General features: G+C 45.1%; 1 protein-coding gene across 1 annotated transcript in view; it reads left to right on the forward strand.

The window, feature by feature from the left end:
• LOC8039476 (protein KIAA0100) overlaps positions 1 to 27,543 on the forward strand; it is a 113,959-nt gene that overhangs the window by 80,680 nt on the left and 5,736 nt on the right. Inside the window, exons 37-45 of the mRNA XM_029994568.4 lie at positions 5,837 to 5,983; positions 6,843 to 7,136; positions 7,747 to 8,003; positions 9,877 to 9,994; positions 11,055 to 11,287; positions 13,483 to 13,579; positions 16,682 to 16,886; positions 17,661 to 17,776; positions 21,652 to 21,864. Coding sequence (XP_029850428.2) covers positions 5,837 to 5,983; positions 6,843 to 7,136; positions 7,747 to 8,003; positions 9,877 to 9,994; positions 11,055 to 11,287; positions 13,483 to 13,579; positions 16,682 to 16,886; positions 17,661 to 17,776; positions 21,652 to 21,864 — 1,680 coding nt within the window. The remainder of the gene's footprint in view (positions 1 to 5,836; positions 5,984 to 6,842; positions 7,137 to 7,746; positions 8,004 to 9,876; positions 9,995 to 11,054; positions 11,288 to 13,482; positions 13,580 to 16,681; positions 16,887 to 17,660; positions 17,777 to 21,651; positions 21,865 to 27,543) is intronic.

Here is a 27,543-nt window from a genome sequence, read left to right on the forward strand (position 1 = left end):
AGTCTTGCCACGTGGTTGGCTGTTTTGGATCACGTGTGCAAATGGCGCTTTCTCATTGGCCGTTAGGGTTACGAAGCGTCTGCTCGTTGTTTCCGATCCGCCATCTTGTTTGATTCTCGTGCGCGTCTTTGATCATGCCGATCACAACAACTCCACGGAAAAAGTTTCATACGGCCCACAAGTTCAGAAAAAAAAAACGAAAAAAAGGCTCGAGGAAGCTAATCCACGGCGCAGTTTAACTTCCCGCGGGCCTGAACGTCGACAACGAGGTGCGGGAGCCCGAACACGAAGATGTCGCATCGACGGCGCCGTCGACATCCGTGACTTCAAGCGAGCGAGTGCGGCTCGACACGGTGATGCTCCGCGCTTCCGAGATCGACGAGAAAGAAAAAAAAGCCGAGGAAAAACTCTAAAGAACTTTCGTCGACGTCCGCTACGACGCGGAAAGCTGCCCTGATGGCCGGCGTCTCGGGCGCCGATCAAGAAGCTCCCGAGAGTACAGAGTTTCATCGTCGTAAGCCTCGACGTCGTGAACTCGCTTCTTCAACTCGCGAAGTGTAAAGCTTGTTGCGGCGATGTCGAACTCATAAAATGCGGTCGCGAGTATGGACTTGCAGTAAAACTCAAGCGATGTTGCAAGATCTGCGGGGATGCCGCATCCGAGTGGAGTTCGCCGCGGGTAGCAGTAAAAATCCGTCCGTGGACGTTTTTTGCTGTTTTCTCGAAATGAACTTTTTGCGCAGTTTGCTAGTTTTCGGAAGCCGTATCTCAGGCTGTACACAACCGATCTTCCTAATTCTTTTTTTCTTTGGTAGGTGTATAAGTGGGGTATCCAATAAGGGGTCTAATTGCATCAACCTAGGCATCAGTATTTTTTGTCAGCACTTCCAACATAGATTGTAAAAATTGATTTATAAACTGAAAATTTTGAAATGCCGCAAAAATTTTATAAGTAGTCATGGAGCCTTCATTTATACCTTATTGGATTCTGTAGACCTTCTAGTTTACAGAGATATATTTCTTTTTGAGTTTTGTCATCATAATTTTTTGGAATCTCGCCCATAAAATGTTCAAATAAAATAGTTAATTTTATCAAAACTAACCAAGCTATTTTAAAGCAAAGTACATATTTGTCATCAGAATGGGAAGATGATTATGCTCTATAAATTTCATTCGATTTGGACCATAAATAAAAAAAAAGCTCAAGAAGCAGTGTTTCCCCTTAAGTATTGGCCACTAATGCTAACAAAGGTCTGCCACTACAGCAATATACCGTAATATCCCAAGTCATTGCCCACCCCCCCGCCGCCTGAAATTCATAAAACAAAGTGGGGTGGGCCATGTCTAAGTAGATAAATGCAAAAAATTAAAAAAGAAAAGCCTAGTATATTTTTTTTACTTATCTAGTGTGACTGCACAAGAGATACATTGCTGGCATACGTGCGATGAACACCGCCGATCGGCATGCAGCACAAATGTTTGGACCGCGAAAGCATATTTCTAATGCTGCTATGTTCTCCTCGTCAATAAAAAGAAAGAAAAAGTCAACAAGAAAATAGAAAAACTAAACAGGTGCAGCGAGCAAGAGAGCGGGCAGACGAAAAAAGCGACGAAGAACAATGCTGGGAAAGCCGGCAATCGCATTGGCAAAGACTGTGGCGTCTGACCAAATTGGGCGCCTTGTCGATTGCAAGGAGTAGGCTGTTGCGAAACTTTATTATTTGGTGCACACATGCTTGCATCCGTGCGTGGCGTGCTATCAACAGGGGCTGAAGGCCTGTCCAAACAGGAATCGTGAGGCGACAAGACTCTGGCAAAAGTCATCAAAGTAGAAGCGTCCAGCAGAGTGATGTCTGTTTGAACCCCATCAAGCCAAAATAATGATTTTCCTCCTCGCTTCCTCTGCTTTTAGGGGCGAAGTTCCTTAGGGTCTAGCCTTGTCCGGTCCGTGCTCACATAAAAAGAAAAAATGTTTGCGCAGTCGACAGGATTCAAACTTGTGTGGGGAGACCCTAATGGATTTCTAGTCCATCGCCTTAACCACTCGGCCACGACTGCGGGACGAGTAGGGGGCTCTGAGATGTGGTAGTAACTCAAGAGCTGGGGTTTCTGTCACGGATGAAACGTTGCATGTAGTTGCTCAATGTCTATACAGGAAAGGGCGCTGCGGTCAAATCCGTATGTAATCGCGTTAAACTTTGCATGCATTGGCTCAACGTTTATAGACGAGAGGGCGCTGCGGTCAAATGCTCAACTGCGTATATAACCACAATCCATATCACACATTCTCTTTCTGTCATGGACCGTTGACTTAAGCGGTGGAGATGCATTCCCACGGCTTCTAGCGGATCCAAGCTGATCCGCAAGAACCACTGGCTCTGCATTTCACCAACCATACAGCAGTAATAATGAAGTCGAAACGCAACCCGGAACTCAGCAGTACCTATGAGCGATAAAAAAAAATCAGCACCATCAGCACTACCTATGAACAATAAAATCAGTATCATCAGCACCACCAGAGCTTCGCTCCAATCAACATCATTCACCATGTGGAGATGTGGTCATTTTTTTGCTTGCTCTCCATAATAATGAGACGAAAATGCATGTATTTATCCAGTTTGTTTCCAAACCACCTGTCCATACTCTAAACTGTGGGTTTATATATTAACGAGGCATAATTCAGAATTAGTCAGTCCTTGAAGAGTTGGTCTATATTGCAGGGTGTCCATATTGGCTGGGACATCACTGTTTCAATCAAGCTTCCACTTATGACTGCAAGGTACTAAATAAACTAATGTTGCAAGTGCTTATAATAATAATAATAATAATAATAATAATATGTTATTTCCATCACACTCGATGGCGGCGACCTAGGGAAAAAGCTGCATACACAGCTTGACGAGCCCTTGACCGCCTACAGTGCACGGCGACAGGACACAACAGGAAAAAAAAAATAAAAAAAAATACATACACACAGAGGTTGCAACACGCAAAAATTCACCATGGCAGATAAAGCTATATAATCAGATACGAGAACAGTGATTGTAACTAGTTATCATGACCACCCATAATACATAATGAACGGATTTCCCCTATTGACATTTTATTCCACCCCAAGTTTTTCGATTCATAAAGATTTAGTAAATTAGGAATATTGTGCCTCAGCATTTGAGTGCCATAATTTGTTCTTGGCGTGACCACCCCTCAACATTCAGTGCCACGGGTAGGATAAGTAATAATATTTTTTGAGAGGCGGCCAAGGGTTACTGAAAGTTTGTGTTCCTAATTAGCTGTATCTTAAGGCTTGTACTGAGCCTGTAAGAATACAAAGTGTGCACATTGATAATGCGGAACTTTTTGAATAGGTCGGATGTATGTGATTCAAATGAGACATCGGCTAGGCTCTTATAGCTTTTTTTTTGTAACAAATGTATCTTTTCAAGATTCGTTGAAATGGTGGTACCCCAAACTAAATTACCATAAATTAAGGTGCGAGTAGAACAAGGAATTATAAACTAGTAACTTGACATGTATAGGTAAGGTATAACGATGGCGGTTTAACATGCCGACAGTTCTAGACGGCTTTGTAATAAGGTAGTTAACATGTTCATCCCACGACATATTATCCGAAAAAATGACGCCTAGAATTTTGAAGGAATTTACAATCTTAATCTTGGTTGAGTCTGAACTAAGATCTCTCGTAGTGTTGATTATTTTATTTTTAGGACGAAAGAGCACTGCTTTTGATTTGTCTGTGCTTATTTGAAGTGAATTATATGTACTCCACAAATTCAACCCGGAGAGCATTTGGTTCGCCTTATCAAATAATAAGTCAGTATTTTCTGCAGAGAAAAATATACTTGTGTCGTCGCATGTCTTGGTTTATATCTAGGGTGCTTAAGTTTGACTTTGTACATTATAGGTAGGGCCCTGTGTTTTCAAAGTTTATTTATATATAATTCTCTAACTCTAATTAAATTAGAGTTCTACTTTAATTACAACTCTAATTATAAGGAAGACTTTTTAAGAAAAGACAGACACAAAAATTGTGCAACGATCATGCGACGTGACGCGAATGGACAGCGTCAGCTGGTACAACATTTCAATGATAATGCGTCCTGATTGACTGTGAATTCCAAGGATGTTGTGTCACGGACACGCTGCACAAATTGCCCTGGCCGGCTTGCTCGAACAGCGTTTCAGCTGAGACAGGATGAAAGAAAGCACTGCAAAGGCTGGGGCGCACCAGCGTCTTGAGACGCGGTTTGAGTCCCGCTGAGCTCATGCGCTGGCTTTGGCAGTGCTTTAAATGCGAAAGCATTAACTGTCCCATGGAGCCAGCTGACGTCATCAGTTTGAAGCGCGAAAATGGCACCTAGTTTCCGCGATCCCATTAGGAGCGAAGTAAAGCTGATAGATTTCGCCTTCAATAGACCGATCTCAGCAGCCAGTTTGACTACGCCACCGCTGCCGCAATGCATCGAGGGAACTTTAGTATTTCTGCACATGCGACAACCTCGCTGGAGCTCTGCGCGTGTAGAGCACGAGATGGCACGAGTGCGCTCGTGCACTGCCGTCTGCCTCCTGTGAACTGAAGTTAGGGCGGCGTCACGCATGCGCCGAATGCTTAGTGAGATCGGTCTATTCCATTGGCTGGCGTGCGTCGATGGGGCTCCCATTGGCCGTTGCGCTCGTCAGTTCTTATGACCACTCACCCCGTGGCGCTCACCCTGTGGCGCTGCGCGACGTTAACATGAAACGTCCAAGGTCTAGGGCCTAGGGCCCTAGACCTTGGCCTAGGGGAGCACACGCGCTGGCCGGCGACGAGAAGTATGCTGCAGACGAAAAAGGGAGCGAACGAGCGGCTTGCATGCTTTCACATTCACAACTCTTAAGAAGTGCTTAGCTGTACCTCAAGCTTTTTTTTACCCAGCCCCAGCTGAGACGCTGTTTCTAGCAAGCCGGCCCTGGTTGCACCAGCGTGTCCATTCTTCGCTCGGTAACATTCTCTTCAATGTACCACTTCAAATTCACACACAGCATGATCTTGACGTTGAATGCATTCCATCCTAACACCCAGGGTAAGACTGTCGGCACCTACACATTGACGACATTTTCTATCACGAGCGCGTTTATGTCATTGAGCAGCCGCTGTTTGCTCCGGCGTGTGTTTTGGCCGCCCCATTCTTGCGTGCAAAGGCTTAGAGCGCCGAGGAAACAGGCGACCGAAGACGAGAAAGAGCAGGTGGCGAGGAGCATGATCACATGGCCCCCAGCGCAATCGCAATTGGCCGAATGCGCTGCACCTTAGCTGCGACTATTATCAGCGAGAGGTTGAGGGTATCACTGCTGTACACGCCCTCTCTCGGCACCAAAGCCACCTGCGATAAACGCGCGCACGTTCTGGTCGTTTTCGCCAAAACAACACTCGCCCAGCACAGCTATTGCTGTAAAAAAAGCGACATGAAAGAGTGACATGGAAGTGACGTCATCAGTGTGACGCAACCATGTCATAATCAAGTAATGTGGAGTGTTCTGCTGCATGATGCATCATGGGACCACATCATCTGATTATGTCACACGATCATGTCGCATGATGCAGCATGGGTCTGCCAGTCTTGGTATAAACATGATTACACCAATGTTATTGACCCTATAACATATCTTGTACATGCGAGAGCTTTGTCAGGGATGTCTAAAATGGGCTGCAATTGTTCTACAATTTGCTGTGGGCATTTTGAATTCACATTCAAATTACATTGACTTGAGTAGTACCTACTTTGAATCTCCAAGAACCTGACATAGGATGAAATTGGGACCCCTCCACAATCTGCAGGTTATGCTTCGTGGCTGTGAGACATCAGGCTATGTGATTGTGAGTGCAGCCAAGGCCCAGATCCTTCAAAGACTGCACAGTCCTGTGTGGAAAGAAAACACCCTGGTCTCCAAGACAACCTGGGTGGGCTCCCTGGACTTCATGCAGGTCAGAACAGGAATGGGTTTGCACTGATGTTGTGTAGGAAGAATTCCAACGTCTAATATTAATCGGGGCATGCCATGAAAGTGTTTCATTTCTTCTAAAATATTTAAAATGCTTTTTGTTTTGCAATGTACATTACATAATGTGCTCCATGCTCTTTATTCCTTCTCTAAGTTTATTAATTTCTCTTTTGTTGATTGTGTGCCGGTTGTATGGGTTATCATTCTGGTGCCAGTGTCTCTAGAAGTTCTGAAACTCTTTATTTTTGTTCTCATTGCTGTATGTCAGCTCAGCACATCATTTAAGGATTTATACCTCCTGTGGCTCCACTCTTAATTTTGGCATGACAGGCATTTCTTGTATAGACCTTCTGTAGACTTGTGCTCCGTCTATTAAAGAATTATCTGAAGGAAGTTTAGCCTGTTAAGACTTCTCCTACTTCCTGTAACATGCAGCTTATATGGTGTTCTAGGTAAAACGTGGATGTGGGCTTTAAATCTTCCTAGATTAGGTTTTTACATTTTTGCAGTCAGTGCTAAAGCAGCTGAGACTGCAGACAAGCAATCGTCTTTGAGTATTTTGTCCTAGAATGAGCCATACGTCTCAATGGTGGCAACCCTGCACATGGTTGAGGGCGCTTTGGCTCTCTCTTTTTTGTATCTGTCTTACGACAGAACAACACTGAAGCCTGTTGGCTTCAGTGTTGTCAACATTACCGAATAAAACAGTGGCAAACCATTCTTCGGAGTTACATAATTGTACCGAGCGATGGTGTGTACAAACGCAAAAGGTGCCATCACTCTGCTCAGCACATGCTCAATGGCACCTCCTTGCCTGTTTTCTCTCCCTCCCTTGTTGGCAGTACTACGCCACGGTGGACGTGGGGGAGCGTGGTCCTTCGGAGGATGGGGTGGTGTGGCTCACCCTGGACAACATCGAGGAGCGGGCCTCGACGGTGATCAACGATTTGCCCGACCTGGTGGGCAGCGGCCAGGGGGTCGGGGGCGTGGTCAGCAATACGGTGGGCGGGGCCTCGGACCCCAACACAGCCCCGCTGCAGCTCCAGCGCATCATTTCTCGCTGCGGGTGCCAGTTCTTCTACGCCAGCTACGGGGAGAACATCGACCCCGACGGACTCGAAGAGGTGCCTCCACTGGTAGGGGCCTCCTCCGTATTCTCCTCCTGCGGGGATGGCGCTCATGCATACATACATACGAGACAATTTATTCGAGACGGCAACAGTGTCGTGGAGGACGTGGTTGAAAGCAATGTATGCCCGACGAGGCCATGCCTTGGCTTCAACTGCAGCGGAAAAACAATACAGCAAGGGAAATTAAATTCCATTCTAAAGTAGATGTGAACAACACTGAAGTCGGAGAGAGTTCCAAGCAAAAATTCACAATTTCTGAAGTTCAGATTCTGATTATTTTTTTTAATTTGCCCACAACATGGGTTACACATTCCCTTTTCCTCCACAAATAAAAATCATTCTTTCTTTCTTTTTTTTGTACAATATTACATAGTGGAGTTTCTCAACCCGTGAGAAAAGAAGAAACACGGGTTCTGGAAGCATTTTTAACTTTGGCACGAGCAATCGCTCTCACATTAGATTAATGCAGACCTAGGAGTAACCTCGACTCTATCTGACCCATTTGGAACCGACTTTGAAGCCAGTTCGAAAGGTGTGTCCTGTTTTGCTTCGGGCTTCCGAATCCCAGTGAAGGGAGCAACCTTGGCATGTCGTAAAGTGGTTTTTGGTCTCCCAGCCGGACGAGGAGGAAGAGGAACCCTGGGGCCGCGAGGCGGCGGTGGACGCCTTCACGCTGACCCACCACGACCTGGAGGTGTGCAGCAATCCGCTGCAGTATGCCATGGTGCTGGACCTGGTGAACAACCTCCTGCTGTACGTGGAGCCCCGCCGGAGAGAGGCCAACGAACGGCTGCAGCGCATGCGTTTCCGGCTACAGCTCTCCGCGGGGGAGGACCACCGCACCCCAATACTCCAGCTGCAGGACCAAGTCCGGTACGGTGGCGCATCACACGTGCCATTTTCGCCTTGGGTCGGTGGGTTGTCGGCTATCGCACGCTCTGAAAAATTCCCGTGCACCTGCTTTCGCACAAAGCATGTGAAGAGCAAAATACAACATTCTGCCCCCCCCAAAAGGAAAAAAATTTCCATGTTTTTTTTTTTTATTACAAAAATAATCGATGGATTGCCAAACGCTCATTTTCTGGCCAAATGTAGCGCTAGCAGTCCAGACCGGATGTCAAAGTTTCAGAACAAACCGTTTTCTCAATCAAAAGTTATACAGTCGCCGACCGATTTTTCGGACTTTGCAGTGACAGGAAAAACGTCCGAATAATAGAGCAGTTAAAAAAATCAGCAGATTAAAAAACCTTTCTTTATTAGATCTAAGCGGGCCACTTTCTATTAGCTTGAGAATTGCTGCCTCCTTTCTAGCGTTGTGGTTGAGTACTTTCCATGTGTCTCAGCTACACTTTGCGGTGGCGAAAGAGGGGCCATGATGTCCAAGCCAGTGTAGTCCGAAAAAACAATTCACCATGACGAGATAAGAGGCGCACGTCTATGACTGCAGAATGGCGTGTGAACGAAGCAAAATGGTAACAACAATCATGATAATGACGCGCAGCTCGAGAAAAAAGATATCCTTAGCATAGCATCACCTAGCGGTAGGACTTAGCAGTGCTCAGGTAGCGCTGCCAAACCAAGCCAATTCATGTACAGCCAACATAAAATTTAAAATGGCGGCGTCTCGGTGGTGTTTCCCGCTGATCGCTCGCAACGATTTTGTCCGAAAAGTTTAACTTTTGAACTCCCAAGCTCTCCAAAACATTGGTCGTGAATATGCACTATTTCTATCGGGTAGGTCACGGTTCCTCCTTTAGGTCTCAAATATTGACTAAGTCCGAATCATCGGTGTCTGAAGAATCGGTTGGCGACTGTAAGGGATTTTTTGAAACTTTCAATGGGAAAACGTGGCTCAGTTTCGCTTGTTTTCGCCCGTTTTTGATAACTGGCGCCATTCAGCTCCAGGTGTTTGAGAGCTTCGTTGGCCGCCTATTTCCCATTGAAAATTAAAAAGATCACTCGTAACTGTGTTTTTTTTTTTATGTTTAAATTATACCCCTGTAGAAACTTGCAACCCACCACTTATTTTTAAGAGCAGCTTGAGTGGGTTATTTCCACAGGTTTAATTCAAATAATTTCACAAATAAGCAAGTAATTCAATCTGCAATAACACTAGATGTTTACTTACCATAGCTTGGATGTCGCAGAAGCTTTGCATATCTCTTTTCAATTAAGCACTTCTATTTCCCTAGTGCAGGGGTTCTCAAACTTTTTGGCCTCACGGAACCCCAGGAAGCTTCGAAAACTGCTGGGAACCCCCCCTCCATATTTGCTGACCGAGAAGCAACAGATGGACAATTGTAGGCAATTTTGCGTGTGTTGCTTCCCATATATCCCCACCATATCAATCGCAATGTCAGTACAAAGTGAGATGAAGGCGCTTTGCATGGTCCTGCCGTGCAGCCTGCAGCATGGGGGGGGGGGGGGGGGGGGGGGGGGTTGCAATTTGGGTGTTCGCGGAACCCATGAGACCAGCTCGTGGAACCCCGGTGTTCCCCGGAACCCAGTTTGAGAACCCCTGTCCTAGTGAATAAGTTAAGTTCTTTTTGATTTGGGGGTGCAGATTGATATAGTACATAAGCATGATCCTATTCAAGGCTGAATTAACTTATTCAGATTAGTTGGTTGAAGAACTCTAGTTTGTCATGGTAAATGACTTGTGGTCCCGGTGCCAATGCTTCCAAGATATTTTTCTGTCAATTCAATTACTGATGCTGCAGCCTTAAGATGTGTACCTGGGTGACAGGTCGCTGCTGTCGATGCAACGTCACCTCGAGCGAGAAGCATACCAGGTTCAGCGGAGCCTGAATGATGACCCGGGCAACCCTGACCTGGAAGCTGATTTGGCTCACCTGGAACATGAGGTTTGGAGCTTGCATGCACTCGTCTGCCATGTCCCCACACAATCTGATTCCGGAACGTCATACCCTATATTTTAGATGGTGTGTGGTTCAGCATCTGTTCGTTTTGTCCAGAAAAGAGGTGGCACTTAAAAGCGAAGGGTAAAAAAACATTACCAAAATTTTAAATACCGTACTAGTGATCTATTTTAGTTGTCAGAAATTGAGGATAACAATAATTTTAAAAAAGGCTGTGCAACACAGCTTGATGTGTACTTGACTGCCCACAAAGCACGTACAATTAGCAGAAACATACAATAAAAAAGCATTTCTTTTTTTTTTTAAATAAAATTTACAGTTTTATTTGTTTTCGGTACTTGCTTTTAGATACCTATAACTGCTGCACCAAAAATAAAATTAAGTGCTCCTACAATTGTTTTGTCACAAACACTTCCTTTTACCCTAGCATGGGCACACATTAAAACTCACGAACATAGGGATGTAGTGTTGGAAAACATGTTCTGAAGTATACCTACTTTGTCCATACTCCGGTTAATGAAAATGATACTGCGATGGTCCCCCGATGACCCGAGATTATCAGTATGCACAAAGTCAATCGCACTGTTAGTGTGAACACAACGTCTGCACTTTTTCACATTTTACTTTGCTTTTTACATTTTACATTTTTCTACTTTTATATTTACTTTAGCAGGCACCAAATTTTACAAATTAAATATGTGCTGCAAATGAGCACTTTCCACCTCAATAGTAGCTTTGATGATTACCATTCTACTCTGTGAGAAAAATAGAAAAAAAATTGACAATGGCCTGTTTGTGTTAACAGCATCGTGCAGCATACTTTTCTGGAAAAGACCAGTCATTCATTTTACATTTTTCCAATGGATCTTAGCAAAATCTAATGCTCATGCTTGAGCAAGGACAACTACCCAGGTTTCAGAACTATCTTCCAAGATGACTCTGTCTCGACTGCTGTTTTTCGGCGTCCTTCGTGTCTTACGGCTCTCGTAGTCTATCCATTTCTTGGACCTCATTCTCTTTTGCTCCTTCCTTCCGATCGCCCCAGATCCATGAGTGCAAGGAGAAGCTGAGTGCGTCGAGCAAGGAGCTGGCCATGATCATCAGCTGCTACCGGGAGACGCAGGTGGCAGCACTCAAGACCCACCAGCGGGCCTCGTCCCACGACCAGGAGGTCAGCGTGGTGCGGCGGGCCGAGGTCTGCTTCAAGCACGCCCACTGGAGGCTCACCGACGTCGACGGGCAGCTCGGCATTGCCGACTTGGTGCTCAGCAACTTCCTGTGAGTCACGTTTCGCTATGATCACAGGTGGCACTGGTGGAGACCTGCTTCGTAGAGAGCCTGGATCTAAGAGAGGGAGTTAGTCAAACCATGGAGAGCATTCACACTTTAACTCTTTGTGGCAGAGGTGTAGCTAGGAGTTTTCTTTGAAGGGGGAGGAGTGAGGGGGGCAGGGGGGCAGACACTGGTTCTGAGGTGGGCGTTGTATCTCCTACGATGGAGGACCGATGGCAATGCCAGAAATCTCGACTAATGCACGCTGTGAACAGGTCTTCGTTCAAGGCATACGGTGAGAGGTCTCTAACACTGGACATCAGGCTTCATGGGACATTCTGCTTGGTTTTCTATATTGTGGACATTCCTTAAAAGAACACTGAACCGAAGTTTGGAGTTCATAAAATGACGTGTAGGACGATGTCCAGGGTGATCTCAAGGACGACCTCTAGGGTCACCTCAAGGACGACGTCCTAGAGGACGTCTTGGTTAACATGGGGGCAACCTCTAGGGCGACATCAAGGACAACTTCTAGGACGACATCAAACGTCATCAGGTCCTTCGAAGAGGGTGTGAATGTGAAGGATTGTGAGCAGAATTGGTCTACTGCACATACCTACTGTGCATTAGGACACCAGGAATACACCACCACTTCAAAGTTTGCAAAAAGCACTAGAAAAAGACGAGCACAGTAGTATAGACCACTTACAACGTAACCGCTTATAGTGCAGGACCGGGTATAACGCGGTTTTTTTAAACTACCGGTTCGCCTCCCATAGAACTCCATGTAATTACATACCGCTTAAAACGCAGGCGCGCGACGGGAAATACCGGTTATAGTGCGGTTTCTGGCACAGCCCGCCGACCGCGCCGACGACCGGAGCAGCGAGCGGCGCTGACGGCGCGAGCCGCAAGCGTTGCGCAAGCGGCACTCGCGGGGCAAGGAGGGTGCTCGAAGAAGGGGGAGAAGCGAAGAGAGAGGCTTCAGTTGCCCTAGCGACGGAGGGACGCACGCACGTGTCGTTCACGTGCGTGCGTCCCTCCAATGCGTTGGAAACCAACAACCGCAACGACAGGAGAAGTGTTCGCGCACGTTGCATGCCCGTCGCGGGCCGGCGGCCGGCTGCTTCTATCCGCGAACAAGGCGTCGGTTGTGATCAACGTTGTGATCGTCGTCGTAGACGGCGTTCATCTCATCATTCCGCGTAAAAGCGCTATCCTTGACTGTGAATTTGCGTCGTGTGTCGCTATGATAACCCGGCACGTATTAGAAGAGAAGATCCACCTACTCGAGCGGCGATGTCGTGGCGGCGCTCTCAAGTCGGCAGAAACGCCCGTGTCGTCGTGTTTGTTTACTTCGACTACAGTGGTGATTTCTAAGCATTTGTGTCCTCGAACATCGCCCGGATTTCTTATTTGGCGCATTTCATGCGTGTGCTCAAGGGCAAGGTATTACTGGCGCGTACCGTATGAAGGATGCGAATTTTCACGCGTTTTCATCTCCGGAGAAAAGTGATTAGGGTTAGCAATCCTGAACGCTCGCAACGTCTGTCCGCAACCCGCGACGCCGTTAAAAGGCTGCGCCAGGCAAAAGCCGCTCATTTCTTTCAAAATGTGTGACACACTTGAGAGAGAAGTGTACTAGTCTGGTAAAATAAAGACTTTCCTCAAACTAAGCTTTATTTTTCATCTAACATAAAAAAAAAAATGCTTTTACAAACGTAAGTTGTCTCATGGCATGTATTTTGGCCTGAAAAATTGATGTTTTGGTTATAGTGCGGTACCGCTTATAGTGCGGATTTTCGCGACTCCCGTGACATACGTTATATGCGGTCTACACTGTATCAAGTATATAATATTATAGAAGGAGCCTCATGTGTATTACAAGGCGTCTTGTACTTGTATCGTATAGCTGGTCCCTGTCACCTTCTTTTCTTTTTTTCTTCAATTCTTCCAAATTGGCTTGTTTAAACTGCTTTGCTACCTACTTTAGTTTGCCACAACCCATGAAATTCTGGTGACAGTGTCTTCGAACTGTTATGACTGGGATTCGTAAAGGTTGATTTGGCACTCCTATTTAAGCCTGTGCAGATGTATAACACTGATTGTCGGATGGTTGGAATGGGTAAAACAATTGTAAATGGAGTTGGGATTCACGCTGGGGATCTTGGGTTGAAGGCTATGTGTCCTTTCGTTTGCAGTTACTCCCGACTGACCAAGTCCAACGACTCTGTGGAGCATCTTCTGGAGCTTGGCAATATGAAAGTCACTAACCTCTTACCTAACCAGGCCTACAAGGCAAGTGATTGTCTTTTTCATCTGCAAGTGACAGAGCCCCTTGATTCAGTGGTGTACTGTATTAGGTAGATATTGTCACGAATGAAGGCGAAGAGACAATGAATATTGAACTGAAATAAACGTTGAATGGGGTTCAAACTAGTGCCCGAAAAAAACCAACAACCGAAAAGGGTAATTATACAGAGCATTGCTGGCATCGGAGTCAGCGGAAAACGCAGAGTCGAGTGCTGGCCAAAGAGTTTGTTGTCGCCGGGCGAGTGAGTCGGCACGGCCGCGGTTAGCTCCTTATCTACCACACTTGGCATCTCAAACATTCGACCTAGGTTGTTTGGGAGTGAGCTAGGGCGAGCCTGACTATAGTTTGTTGCAACTTAAGAAGGTAGGGCGAGGGAAAGGGAGGCCGGGGAGAAGGAAGCAGATGGAACGTTGGAGAGAGGAGAAGGTTTCCTTATCTCCTCTTCAGCATTCCATCTGCTTCCTCCTCCCCGGCCTCCTTTCCTCTCGCCCTACCTTTTTAAGTTCCAACGGACTATAGGCAAGGTCATTCTAACCTTCTTATCTTTTACTCTTGGTGTAAGAGTAAATACGAATCTTCTAGATGTATGGAGAAGCGTTCCTTCTCGGTCATGCACACGGCAATGTTATAGACCAGTCATTGTCTTTAGGCAGGGGTCGGCAACCTTTTGCTGCAGCGGGCTAAATCGCCGCAAAGTGGAAACGGAATGGACCAGACGGAGGAACGGAGATGGTGAGGGGGGGTGGAATCAGTTTATAGGAGTGAAAGATTTAAAAAAATGGTCACAAATTTAAAGTGATATGCAAATATGTTCTCTTGATTCAGGCACATGTAACGTAAGATTGCTCAAGCCCCCTCTCAGTGAATTTTGGGTGTTCAGTACTGATGCGAAAACTCACACTAAACACTTAACTGAGATTCGTAAAAAACTTTGAAGGTGCTCATCCGTCTTTCGCAGGACCCACGTTTGGCTTCAGGGTCTTCATCTTAAAAAAGTGTGTTTTGCAAATATGTATGTGCTGTATTGAGCACTTTGATGAAGGCCACTCCGAGATTTTGTAGATTTGAAAGCTTTAATTCAGGAAGGCCAGCGGAAATCTTAACGAAGTCATTCGCTGCAAATACACTCTTCAACTTATTTTTTGATTGGGGACCACCTGATCAGCGAACTCTATTTGGAAAATCTCTTGATCTTGTTCAGAGCTAATACGTCTGATTACACCGGGTTTGCAACCAAACAGACACCTTGTCCTGGAGTGTGTTAAGGGGGGCTCATTTTTAGGGGTGTGCCAGAAGCCATATAATATTGCCTCGTAGGCTGGATGTGGCCCACGGATTGCCGGTTGCGTACCCCTGTCTTTAGGGATGATAGGACCTAATTGTTACATTCCGTAAACTGGCAGCTCGTCTCGCACCCTCAGGGTCTGTTGTTCGAAATAAACTTTCCCAGTCGAAAATTCTCATTAGATTCCAATTACAATTTCCAATTGGTACCAGTTAGGTTTTCGGACAACCAATAGGTCACTGTAATGGGAACCAACGGGAACCATTTGAAACCCATTAAGTTTCCAACTGGAAAATTTTTTCCAACTGGTGAGACCCATTGGCCAGTGTACTTCCAATTGGAACCCACTAAAACCGATTGGTTCCAATTAAAACCAGTTAGAATTCCAATTGGATCTAATGATAATTTTTAGCTGGGTTGGCTTTAAGTTGGTTTGCTAATAGGCCTGCATGGAGTACATGTGTTTCAGAATGTGCATAGTAAATGTCTACTGTAATGTGTTTGCCGTACATACTCTAGCTAGTCTGCTTTTGAACAGACTTCAGTATAATTATATTTTGTTTTGTCTACAGCCTGGGACTCCTAGATTGTTGAGGTTGAGCCATATATGTATAAGTACACAAAACTATCCTCATCTGTGAGAGTACTAAAAAATGCAAATCGAATAAACCATTGAGAACATTCAGCAAAAGAGAAGAAAAGGCAAATTGTAAGAAACAACTGCTCAGTCAGAAAAAACTCGTAAATAAGAAAGAGGTATATTGTGGTTTTTTTACCGTACATGCAAGTCCCCATAAGGTAATTTAAGAAAGGCTGAGGGAAGCAGAGTTTATACTCTTTTTCAGCATAAGTGCGGGTGAAGCCGGAGCTACAAGCACGAGCATGTCACATTGAACGGCACTTTCACGACACAAACTGGTGTGCTTGGCAAACCTATCAAAACGTGGTGCTTGCTCTTGTAGCTTGCGCTTCGCTCACACTTATGTTAGAATGCAGTATGGGGAGAATGTAGGGCAGTTGAGAAGGTAAAAAACAATAACTGTAATAAGGGTGTGCATTCCACAGGGGGTAAAGACTGGAGCAGATTGCAGCAAATTGTGAGCGCTGATATCGGCCCGAGAGAAGTAACGAGAAAGAAAGCGACAGAAGAACAGAAAAAGAAAGCAGACAATAGGTTAGGCGTGTTCGTTTTGCTGCTATGAGCTAAAATTTGAGTGCTTCTCAACTTTATTTATTTTTATACAATGCATGGTGCGGGCGTTTTCCTGGAAAGCAAGCTAAAAAAAAGCTAGGCACAGACCTTACAGGTGACATTTTGCTGCTTCTTTGTGTATATTGTCGCGAATAAAAATGGTAGACAAATGTAGAACTGAAAAGAAACGTGTAATGAGGCGAACTTGAGTCATAATCTGACGCATAAAGAAACTGAAGATTCTGCGATGGCGACGGGAGGGCAACTGTCCCAACGCAGCGAATTGCTTTTATACATGCGGTACGTGCATGAACGTGCCAAACCAGAACACTCAGTGACAGCTGAGAATGTGCAGGAACCTTCCAGAAGCGTACAGAATCGCAAAAGAAAGATCCAGACCAGGTGGGGTTCTAACGCCGTTCCTCCGCTTAGCAGCCGCAAGCATTGCCAACTTCGCCACGCACGCGGCAATATTAAGGCGTCGTCAGCGGTATGGGCCCATTGGGACCACCTGCTGGGACCACCGGTGTCCCTGTCTATGGCCCTCCGTTCCAAAGTGAACAGAACGCATGGGACCTTTTCCCCCAGATTAACTCTATGACGTTTCAGGAGGTGCTCCAGCCTACGGAGTTGCAGCCCCACGTGCCACTGGAACGTCAGCGAGCCCTGCGTATCTTCTGCCGCGTCCGTGCTCCGGTCGGGGGCATTTCGGTCAAGGAGCACCTCGAGGTGAACCTGGTGCCCATCACCATTGGCCTCACTCACGCCTTCACCAGGAGGATGCTGCGCTTCTTCTTCCTCACCCGTGACACCGGTCAGTCTTCTCAGACTGGGGTGAAAGGTGTTTAGAACAACATTTCCCATTGAATTCTGAGGTGGGCTCAGGTTTCGTCGAGGTGCCCTTTTTGTAGACATATCTCGCTTGTATATTGTTCTACGAGTTTCCACTTTCCAAGGTTCACTATAACTAGTTGTATAGGCTGTAGTATTACTTTGTAAGTTGGTTAGTTCTTATTAAAATGTTGGTTTAGTTTTTTGTTCTTGTTTGGATGCCTTAGAATGCCGGTAGTCATACATTTTTGTAATTGATAATATACTATATATTTTATTAACAATTAAGGTATAGCAAAATAATTTCTTACAGCTTGTAGAAACATTTTTTTTGCAGAACATGTGTTTTATGCAGATTTTTTGGGTTGTGGATGCCCAAACTAAGTGACTGTATGAAGCCTGGATGAAAACAAACTGTTATAGATTAGAATCATAATATTTTGTGGCAGTATGAGTCTATATTGCTATAAACAAGTCGAACAATTTGGGACATTTTCACTGCTAAGGAATCAAAATGTGCATTCCACGACAAATATTCCTGAAAAACAACACGCAGTGTCTTAAAACTGTCCTAAATTGCAACCATTGTGCTCACCTTTACCTCTGTACTGCATACCTAAGCGCTTTCTTACTAGGTATTTTCATTGTGCTCTCACGCTTGTGAAGTTAAATGTAACTATGTTATTTGCACAGTGACTCATAGTGACTAGGGTTCAGTGTTCATAGTTTCCCATCTGACGAGGCCTCTCCTCTTCAGAGAAATCTGAGGACCACTTAGAAGAGGAACCCAAGCCGGTGACCCACACCAGAAGGGCCCGCAGATCGCAACAGCCTCCTGCTTCTACCAGTCGGGATGACATTGAGAAGATGAAGGTGCCACTTTTCTATATTTTCTCTCTCTCTCCGTTTTCCAAAGAAAACTCATTTAGTGCCCCTGCTAGAACAATCTTTCACATTTTCCTTACGCCCCCCCCACCCCTTTCCCCCTTTTCGTCCATGAGAGAAGTTTAAACAAATTGTAGCCAGTTTCGTTATCTGGCTCACTTTGGAACTGTGCTACGATACACCAAAAGACGTGACCCTCTTTTACAGCAGTAGTTCATCACTCTTGGCATGCCTGTTGGTAGTTTACCAGTTACATTCATTGCAGACAAACTAAGTTGGAAAATCAACTATCAATGCATAGAATTGCCTTGTGGCACAAATGGTAAGATTATGGTGCAAAAACCCTGGAAGGCTCTGCTTCCACCATTTTCATAGATGAAAAAAATGGTGGCAGGTAGTGGAGGTTGTCTTTTAGGGCGTGGATGACACTTTCATAGCTTAGCAGCGCCATGGCACCAGCAACCAGCAATTGTGATTGTATTGGCTGCTACTGGGCATAACCAGAATATAAAAAGTGAAACTTTTTTATTTGTCATACATGGAAGGCACTTTAGAAATTGTGCAATGTTCTTTGGGTACACCGTATTTACTCGCATAATGAACACACTTTTTTTCCCAAAAAATTGGCACATATTTTGGGGGCGCTCATTACACGGGGTAAAATTTTTGCATTTACACACTTTGTGCAAATGTCATATTAGGTGCCGATATGACACGGCAAGGTACTGTGGCACGTCTCCAGTGATGGAGGCGCAGCCACGGTTGGTTGGGGGCACGCCACAATAATTGTCCTTTATAAATTGCAAACCTTTTTGGGGCGCCTTTTGCTGAAGGAGAAGCGCCCTACGAAGCTCACTCAGCACGAAAAGCAACACGATTGTTCTTAGGCGATAGGGTGGTCCAAGTCACCAGGCTCGATCTAAAATGGACCGTAAAAATCAACGCCTGCACGTTACAATCCACACTTTTCGTCAAAGGTGTATATCACAGGTCGGTTTTTTCTTGTAAAATTACAAAGCGTAGTTCTCTTTCTGTAAAAAATAAGGCAAACAAACTTGCCAGGGCCCACGGCGGGTAGCGACGCAGACTACAGGGGTTCAGTAGCGGGGTGTGTTTTGCGTTCGTACATATACATATCTCGCCCGTACAAAGGGGAAACAAAACTCGTAGCTTACACTGCCCTTGTTTGCCCGCAGCTCGAGTATGCATCTACAACATGGAACCCCCACCAGGCTTACCTTACCCCCCCCCCCCCCCCCCGAAATTGTTTTCTGGGTAGAGCCCTGATAGGTGGCGCCACTCATTTTCCAAGATGACGGGTTTAGTGAGGGTCAGAGATGCGTGCCGCTGTTGAGCCTGTCTAGTGTGCTGGCTTCACTGAGCGACATAAATTATTTATGGTAATACAAGGAAGCTAATGTTTTATGAGCGCAGGTCACCTCTTTAACCTGAAAACAAGAACGGTGTTTAGCGTATTGTTTACGGAAGGATGCGCGTTTTAATTCTGGAGCGAAACCGAAACTTACCTCTATTTTGGATTTAATGTCTCGGCAGAGGTCTTAATTTCGGATTCTTTCATGACTCAAGATGTGTCTCATATCGTAGTTATTTGCTTAGAAAATTTGTTTGCGGAAACTTTATTTTGTGGCATACTGTTCGATCCAGGCTGATATTCGTAGTTGTTGAAAAAATCAGTGCTGATATCTCTGCGTTCTCGCTGCCTTTTTCTCGCTCAGATAATTGTCATGGGAAATAATGACAATTATCCCAGCACAAGAATAAGAGAATAATTCCAATTTTCACAATATGTCCACGAAACGCCTAAGCTAATAAACGCTGCTCTCACTGTAACAACCCAAAACGGAATCCGAGTCAGACAGCTGAAGTGTGTGTGTGTGTGTTTTTATAGCACCGCGTGACGCGTAGGACTTCATATTACATTCAGCGTTGAACTGTTTGTCTATCTTGATAACTATGTCAGAGTTTTTCATATGCTAAAAAGAAAACAGAATTATACCTTTCTGGAAAGACTATTATGGTTAAATAGAGTATTATCGTGATCTTGGCGTTAATTAGAGACATACATTGCCGCGATTTGTATTCATAATAATAATATTAAAATTCACATATTTGAATAAGTAATTTTTCAAGCTCTAATATAATTTGTTGCTTACGATCTAATTTTAGACGCGCAAAGAAATATGACAATGAAAACTGTGCTAATTATCATCACTGGTTCCAATTGCTGCATTTTAATTACAAATAAAATAAAAATAGTCTACAATCAATGAAAACATTCTAGCTAATGTGAGAAATCTATGTAAAATTGCATTAACTGGGGGTAAAGTATATTGTGCTATCAAAGTCGTGACTTTTGACAATCGGCGAAACATCCAAAGTCGCCGCCAGTATACTTCCAGACCAAATGCCCAAAAGTTAAAAAAAAGCTTTTTTTTTATTACTAGTTTTTTCATAACATTTATTTACTTTTGTATTTGCTCGCCGTCGTTTTGCCAATCTCAGCCTTTCCAGTTCGAAGGAATGCCTACCTGCTTGCACGTCTGCTCACTGCAGCATGTTTTGTTGGCGTTGGAAGCCGGTGAAACAGTAGTGAGTTTTAACATTGCGTATACGAGCGAACTCAAGCCCCGTGTGTTTGCGTTAGCTTTGCGCGTTCCACACTGCACGTGCGCGGAGCCCGAAATTGCAGTCTTGGATGGCGCTTGGCAATGAGGCACACGCACAACGTGGGGCATGCAATTCTAACGCAAACACACACCGCTTGCGTTTGCTTCTATGCGCAATACTAAAACTCTCCAGTAAGGTACAATCCCATACCGGCTGCAGCACTACGTTGGGACAGTGAAGAGTGTTGTTTGCATTCGGAAACGACATTTCGCGAGCCATGATCGTGAGTAGTTCCGCCATGCCCACTGAGCAGGAGAATGTGGGACCCTCACTAGAGCGCTTCCCGTTTCCGCCGCAGGAGGGCGAGCGTCGAGCTGGAGACACGAATAGGGTCCTCTAGTTGAGAAGGTTTGTTTTGGTTTGGCACAGGGGGTGTGAGAAAGGGGCGAACGTCAAGGGGTCATGGCTTGCGAAAGCTACAGAGCTGACATCATGGCCTTGCCAGGTCTTTCAACCTCCTTGCCTAGCGTCACCTAGCAGTAGGACTTAGCAGTACTCAAGTAGTGCTGCCAAACCAATCCAATCCATGTGCAGCCAACTTAGAATCTAAAATGGCGACCTGTCGGCGGTGCGGCGGTGTTTCCCGCTGAATGCTCGCGACGGTTTTGTCCGAAACATTTAACTTTCGGACTTCAAGCTGTCAGAAACATTGGTCGTGAATATGTACTATTTCTATTGGGTAGGTCGCGGTTCCTCCTTTAAGTCCGAAATATCGAACAAGTCCGAATCATCTGCATAGAAAAAATCGGTCGGCGACTGTAGTTGAGAACCGCTGCTCTAGGTAATGCAAGCATCATTCGCATGTTTCGAAGACTAGTAGTAATCTATCCCCAATTTTGCAAACCGCCCCTCCCCCTTGAATTGATACTTGAGCGGCTGTATTACCTTTCACCTTAAAACGGACCGCAGCGGATGCTACGAGCCATCGGAGCCAGTTGAGAGCCGAGAGACAGTGATATGGTTGGGCACGGCAACCTGCAATGCGTGAAGTCACGGGACACCTCCTTGGCATTGGATAGGCTGCGATGGCTTGTAGCGTCTGCTGCGGTTCGTTTTAAGGTGAAACGGACCATAAGTCAAGCCACGGGAGCTAAAAGTGGGCTTCATCAATGAAAAGACTGAGGGCAAGCTGTCTCAATTCCCAAGGGTGTTGACTGAGCGTGGTCCCTGCGCAGGAGCGTGCGGAGAAGAACCAGACGTTCCTCTACATCAAGATCCCTGAAGTGCCCCTGCGGCTGAGCTACAAGGGGGAGAAGGAGAAAAACCTGGAGGACCTGAACGAGTGCTCCTTGGTGCTGCCCACCATCGAGCTGCACAATCGCACCTGCACCTGGCTCGACCTGCTCATGGTCATCAAGAACGACGCCCGCAAGGTCCTCCTCTCACAGGTGCCCCCCTCCTCACTCCCGCCCCACTTTTATTTTTAATGCATCATACCGTGCCACTGTCTGCTAAATTTAGCGGGGCAGCCCCGAATCGCTGGATTGGTGCCACCTTGGGCCATATGCTAGCATGCGCCGGGTCACACCAGATCACATGACGTGACAGTGTCATGTAATGCCACGTATTGTTGGATGTCAAGCCGTGGTGTAACTTGACGTGATGTCATGGGACCTCGTCACATGACCTCACGGTGTCATGCCATGGTATCATGTCACGTCATGTGCTGCCATTTCCAGTGCTGTGGTTCTTCGTAAAAGAGAACTCCTCTCATTCAGATTTGCATATATATAGTGTGTCCCAAGCAAACCTTCCCCTGTAAAGTAAGCCAAAAAGGCCAAATGAATGCAATTCAAGCGTTCCTTCTCAAATGCAGAAGTGTCCCATCTTCCCTTTAAGATTATGCGTGACGGTGTGCACATACGGAATTAAAACCGGCCTTGTCGTATTCCTGCCGTGCCAGGAATATGGCGAGGCACAGAAGTGTGAAGGCAGATCGTGCACGTTTTTTTAGATAGATAGGCCAACACATGAATCTTGGCATGTAATATTCACGGTAGTATGAATAAAAATTAAGTGTGTGCTGGTGCTCTAAAAGCACTTTTTGCTGCTTCATAATGGACTTTAGGCTGCTCCAAAAGGTGCTACAAAATGACTCGGGTCAATTGCATCATTAGTTCGCTTCCTGTGAAGAATGAGAGCAAAAAATGAAAGACGTTTACAAATCTGTGTAATGCGAATTTAGAGCACAGCTCTTGAGGAGGAGGAGGAGAGGTATGGAGGGGAGAGTATGCCCCTCCTCCCTCTCTATACCCTCTCCTCCTCCTGCATACCCTCTCCTCCTCCCCTTCTCCTCCTCTACACCCTCTCCTCCCCTCCTCCTCCAATTCAGTTTCCCCGCAAAACTTAGTGGGGAAAATGACATACATGACTTGGTGTCACGTCACCTATGAACAAATTCTGTTTCTCTGCTAGATTTAGCGGGAAAATTGACATCACGTGACCTCAACACCCATTCAATTCCCCGCTAAATTTAGCGCGGAATTGAATTAGTGTTGAGGTGACGTGGCATCAATTTTCCCGCTAAATTTAGCGGAGAAACTGAATTTGTTAGTTAAATCTAGCGGAGGAACTGAATTTCCCCACTAAGTTTAGCGGGAAATTGAATTGCTGTTGAGGTCACGTGACATCAATTTTCCCACTAAATTTTGCACAGTTACGCCAATGCCGCGAAACACGGAAACGGGCGTCTAAGAGCTCCGCTCTAAAAATCGTGCCGAAATCGCTGCTGCCACTGCGCCGACTCTCGATGAAATGCGTTAGCATTTAGTGCAGGGCTTCTGACTCGGCAAAGGATGGAAATTCCAACCTCGTAATGGTTCGCAAACTGTTGTGTTTGGAGAGCGAGTCTGTTCTTCCAGTTTTGGATGCAGCCACCACAGTTCCCTCCCTCTCCCGCGGCATGACATTGGAAGCATGCCGGAAGAATCTTTCTTGTAAGAGGGAAAGTGGACGTAACGAGGGAAGGAACAAGTTGAAAGAGCACGGCAGGTGCCGTGCGGTGCACCACGGCCTCACGAAACCAATTCATTCCAGCTCAGTCCAGTCCAAACGAGTCCAAACCAAACTGTGACCGTCCAAACGGAAGACGGCTGCATGCACCAGTGCAATAAATGCAAACCCATTTAAAAACTTGTCAAAGTCAAGGTTGGGCAAGTTTGCAGACGATCGAGTTGGCGACGCTATTTACACGTGGTGCCATCTCCAGATAGGCGCAACACAACAGAGTGCATTGCCTGCTTGCTGCACCATCAGGAAATAGCGCCACAAGTAGAAGTGTTGCTTACTCGGTCGTTTGCGAACGTGCGCCTTGACTTTGGCAAGTATTTTGCTCTCCTTTTTTACAGGAAGAGAACTGCCTTGAAATTTCACACGGTAAAACTGACCTGCTCAGTGCACATTCGGTAAAAGTTTAAACTTTCTGTACGCAGGCGCCGACTTTTCAGGCTCATTTTACAGCTGAATTTTCGCTTGTGACACCCTATATATTGGTAATTAATTTTTTATATGGGACATTTGAGCGGTAAATCAAAGGATGGCCTCAATTTGATCCTGTGGATGCCTTCCGAGTCCTTCATGGGAAGTGAATGTGTTAAGTGGAGCATTTATCTTTGTCTTGAACTATGAACTGGGTGGGTAGCAGTGTTGGTCACACATTATTGTTTTAGACAAATGAATGCAGAAGTCTCTTATAAGGCATCATTTTTTGTAGACACTGGCAGTCACTAGTAATTCTTCCTCTCTAAAATTTATTTCCATCTAGCCATACTGTCGAGCCCAAACATATCGAACCAGAGTATTTCTAAATGTTGTCTATTTCGAACAGCCAAAACATCCCCTTGGTAATCCCACGTAACAGTAGAGGCGCCTTAAGCGTTTGTATTGACATCCGACACATTGAGCCGCGTGCTGTGCCTCTGGTAGGGAGGCTCTCCCCGAAAACTGCCTTTGCGGTGTGGTTTGCACGCAATGAAGAGTAAAGTCTCTGGCCACGGGCAGCGAAAGTCGCAAAGAGGCAGAGGAGAACGACATCACTTCGCCGCTTTTGTTTTGACTTTATTTTTGTTGTCTGATTTTACACATTTTATTTTTGTTGCCTGCTTCACTTCTTTCTAAAAATGAAGAGAGAGTTGCTTTTTTACATGTCCTGCCCTTTTGGTTTTCTTTTATTTTTATTTTTTTCTTTCGTGTTCCATCGATTGTGCTGTTGAGGTTGCGGCCACGCACGCGCGGCAAGGTGTGAGCACAAGCAGTGGCGCCGGCAGTTCCTAGCAACAATGCTTTAACACTGTTCCACTGTATTTAGCATTTCTTGAATGTTCTATATGTAGGGTTCGGAGTTTTCGGTTTAAACCAATAAAAGTATGCCGAATCCATTTTTTAAAAATCGGTTTTAAGCGAAAAAGGCCAGTTTTTTAGGGCCGCGTCGAGGTTGGTGGGGGAGGGAGGGAGAAAGAGAGGGCTTTGCAAGGTTCGACATTGTGTGAAGTCTTCGTGATTGCCCTCTTCCAAAGTTCAACATACAACAAAAGAGGTCTTGGATTGGCCTTTGCGGGACATCTGTGTCCTTTCTGTGATCGGGCCTAGTGTGTCAAGTTCCCAGTCCTAAAAAAAAAGTTTGGATGTGGGCTAGTATAAGGTTTTTCGCTTCATGTACTTCAGAGGACATCGAGGTTTTCTTAACACCCTCTCTCAAACTTCCCTGCAATTGAAAACATAAATACAATGTTTTTTGTGTTTTTTTTTTTTGTCATTCCGCTGGTTTTTGTATGGAACCAGCGGAATCACCTTGGACAGTCACATTGTCAGAATAGGAAGGAAAATGAAGTGCGCTGAAGATTGTGCCCGCGAATTCCGCGATTTTGAGGTGTGTCCTGACGGAAGTTCCAGCGAAGACCACGTATGTATATGTGCCGTTATTCTTTGAGTGATCACAAATATCACAGCTACAAGGATCATCTGATCCGGTGTCCGACAGTGTTTCTTTCATATTCACTGAAAGAAAACGGTAAACTTTGGGGAATAAATATACACTGAAAAATACCGCAAATTGAATTTTAAAATAAACACCGAAAAAAGTATGCCGAATTTTGAAGAAATAAAAACCGAAAATGCAAAACCCTATTTATATGATAAGCTCCCGTTTGTCACAATCTTCAATATCAACAGAGATGCGTGGAAATTTCAACCTGAGCTAAGTTAAAACATACTTTTGTTTATCGATTTATCGATATATCAAACTATTTTACAATCTTTGAATTTAATATACTTGGGTTTGACTGTAGTAGCAGGGACCTCTCTAAAACTTATCAGTCAGCAGGATTCTCAGCCACCAACAATAATCGCTCTCTACTGCATCTAAGATATACAGGGAGTTCTGGCCGAGAAACAAGAACCATGTTTTTCGACCTGGGTAAATAAACCATGCATCGCAGAAAGCTCAAACTTCGTGAGAGTGTGACACTGGTGGTTGGGATAGAACGCAAATTTTTGAGAACAAGAGGTTACCTGAATCAAAATAATTGAGAAAAACAAAATTTTTCTATGTGCTGATGTCCAGCTAAGGCTAATATCGTCAAAACAAGAAATAACGGTGGGTGCCTGTAGTATCTATTCCAGTGAAAAAACTTGTCAGCAAGAATGAAAACAATATCTTCTTTCTTGCCAAGAAATTTTTTTTTCACTGAAATAATGGGCGTTTGCGAGAAAACCGAACCCTGTTTTTCGCATCGCAAAAATAAACTAGACATCGCGGAGAGCTCAAACTCTGTCAGAATGTGGCCCAGCTAGGTGGCGCAAGCTACCGCCCGTTACAAAGGGTATAGCCATACCATCCATCCATCCATCCATCCATCCAGCCAATCAAGCAAGGTGCCAAAGTTTCAGCACCAACCGTTATCTTATTCAAAAGTTATACCATAATATCCCGAGAGATGGCCCACACCCGAAAGATAGCCCACCCCTATTTTTGGCATGATTTGCTATTTTTTTCTGAGACACCAAAAGATAGCCCACTTCTAGTAGTTGCAGGATCCTGGCCAATGGTGACCTCGGCAAAAACGGTGTTACTTAACCACAGCGAAAGACAAGCGAACATTGCTGAATGGGAAAAACAGTCATCCTGTGAGCAAGTGTTGCCATCTATTGTAGCATAGAACAAATATTTATACTACTGCTACCTGTTGGTTCATTGCCCCTTTTTGTGATTACAAGTTTAGAGGATCACAAAATCTAAAACTAGCATTTTTTTTACTTTTTTTTTTGTTATAGCACGCCGAAAGTTAGCTTACCCTTCTCGAGATATTACGGTAAGTAATTTTCTGAAATTTTCAATGGGAAAATGGGGGCCATTTTTCGCCCGTTTTCAGTTTCTGGCGCTATAGAGCTCCATGTATTCGAAAGCTCCGTCGGCCGCCATTTTTCCATTAAAATTTTCGGAAAATCGCTTATAAATTTTGAAAAAAATTAGAAGAGTACACTTAAAGGGGCACTGTAAGGGGACGAAGAAAACCAAATGCGGGACGAAGAAAGCCAAATGTTGCTCGGAGGGAGTGCCTATCAGTGTCAAACACAAGTGTTCAGTGACGACATTGGTCATCGAGCATAGGGAAATGAGGACATAGAATTTTAGAGATACTACTGGCTGAATAGGTGCACGTGACCGTTCTGATCCTTGCAAGCCCATGATTGTCACTTAATTTTTGCTTTGAACACCTGTAAATCGGTGGGTCATTCACATCGTCGTAACTGGATGTTAATTCCAACAATTAGGAAGATTGCGCATGGTTGTTGCAAGCACTTGTTGTTTCGGTTCTCTATTGGTTCAGACCAACGACGTCATTGACAATAGAAAATGTGCTCAAAATTCTGAACTTCTTTCACCTAATGTGTTTAAAATACATCAGATTTCTTCTTTATTATATTTTTAATGTGTTGCTAGAGTCCCATATACTAGTTTTAGCGAACTCGATGCAAATAAAAAAAATGAAAGCCGCTTACAACTCCCTGTAACGCCGAATTAGAGCGCAGCTCTTGAGGAGGAGGAGGGAAGGGCAGGGGGGGGGGGG

The sequence above is a fragment of the Ixodes scapularis genome, unplaced genomic scaffold (assembly GCF_016920785.2).
Source record: "Ixodes scapularis isolate PalLabHiFi unplaced genomic scaffold, ASM1692078v2 PGA_scaffold1__304_contigs__length_218370807, whole genome shotgun sequence".
In the NCBI taxonomy this organism is placed as follows: Eukaryota; Metazoa; Arthropoda; class Arachnida; order Ixodida; family Ixodidae; genus Ixodes; species Ixodes scapularis.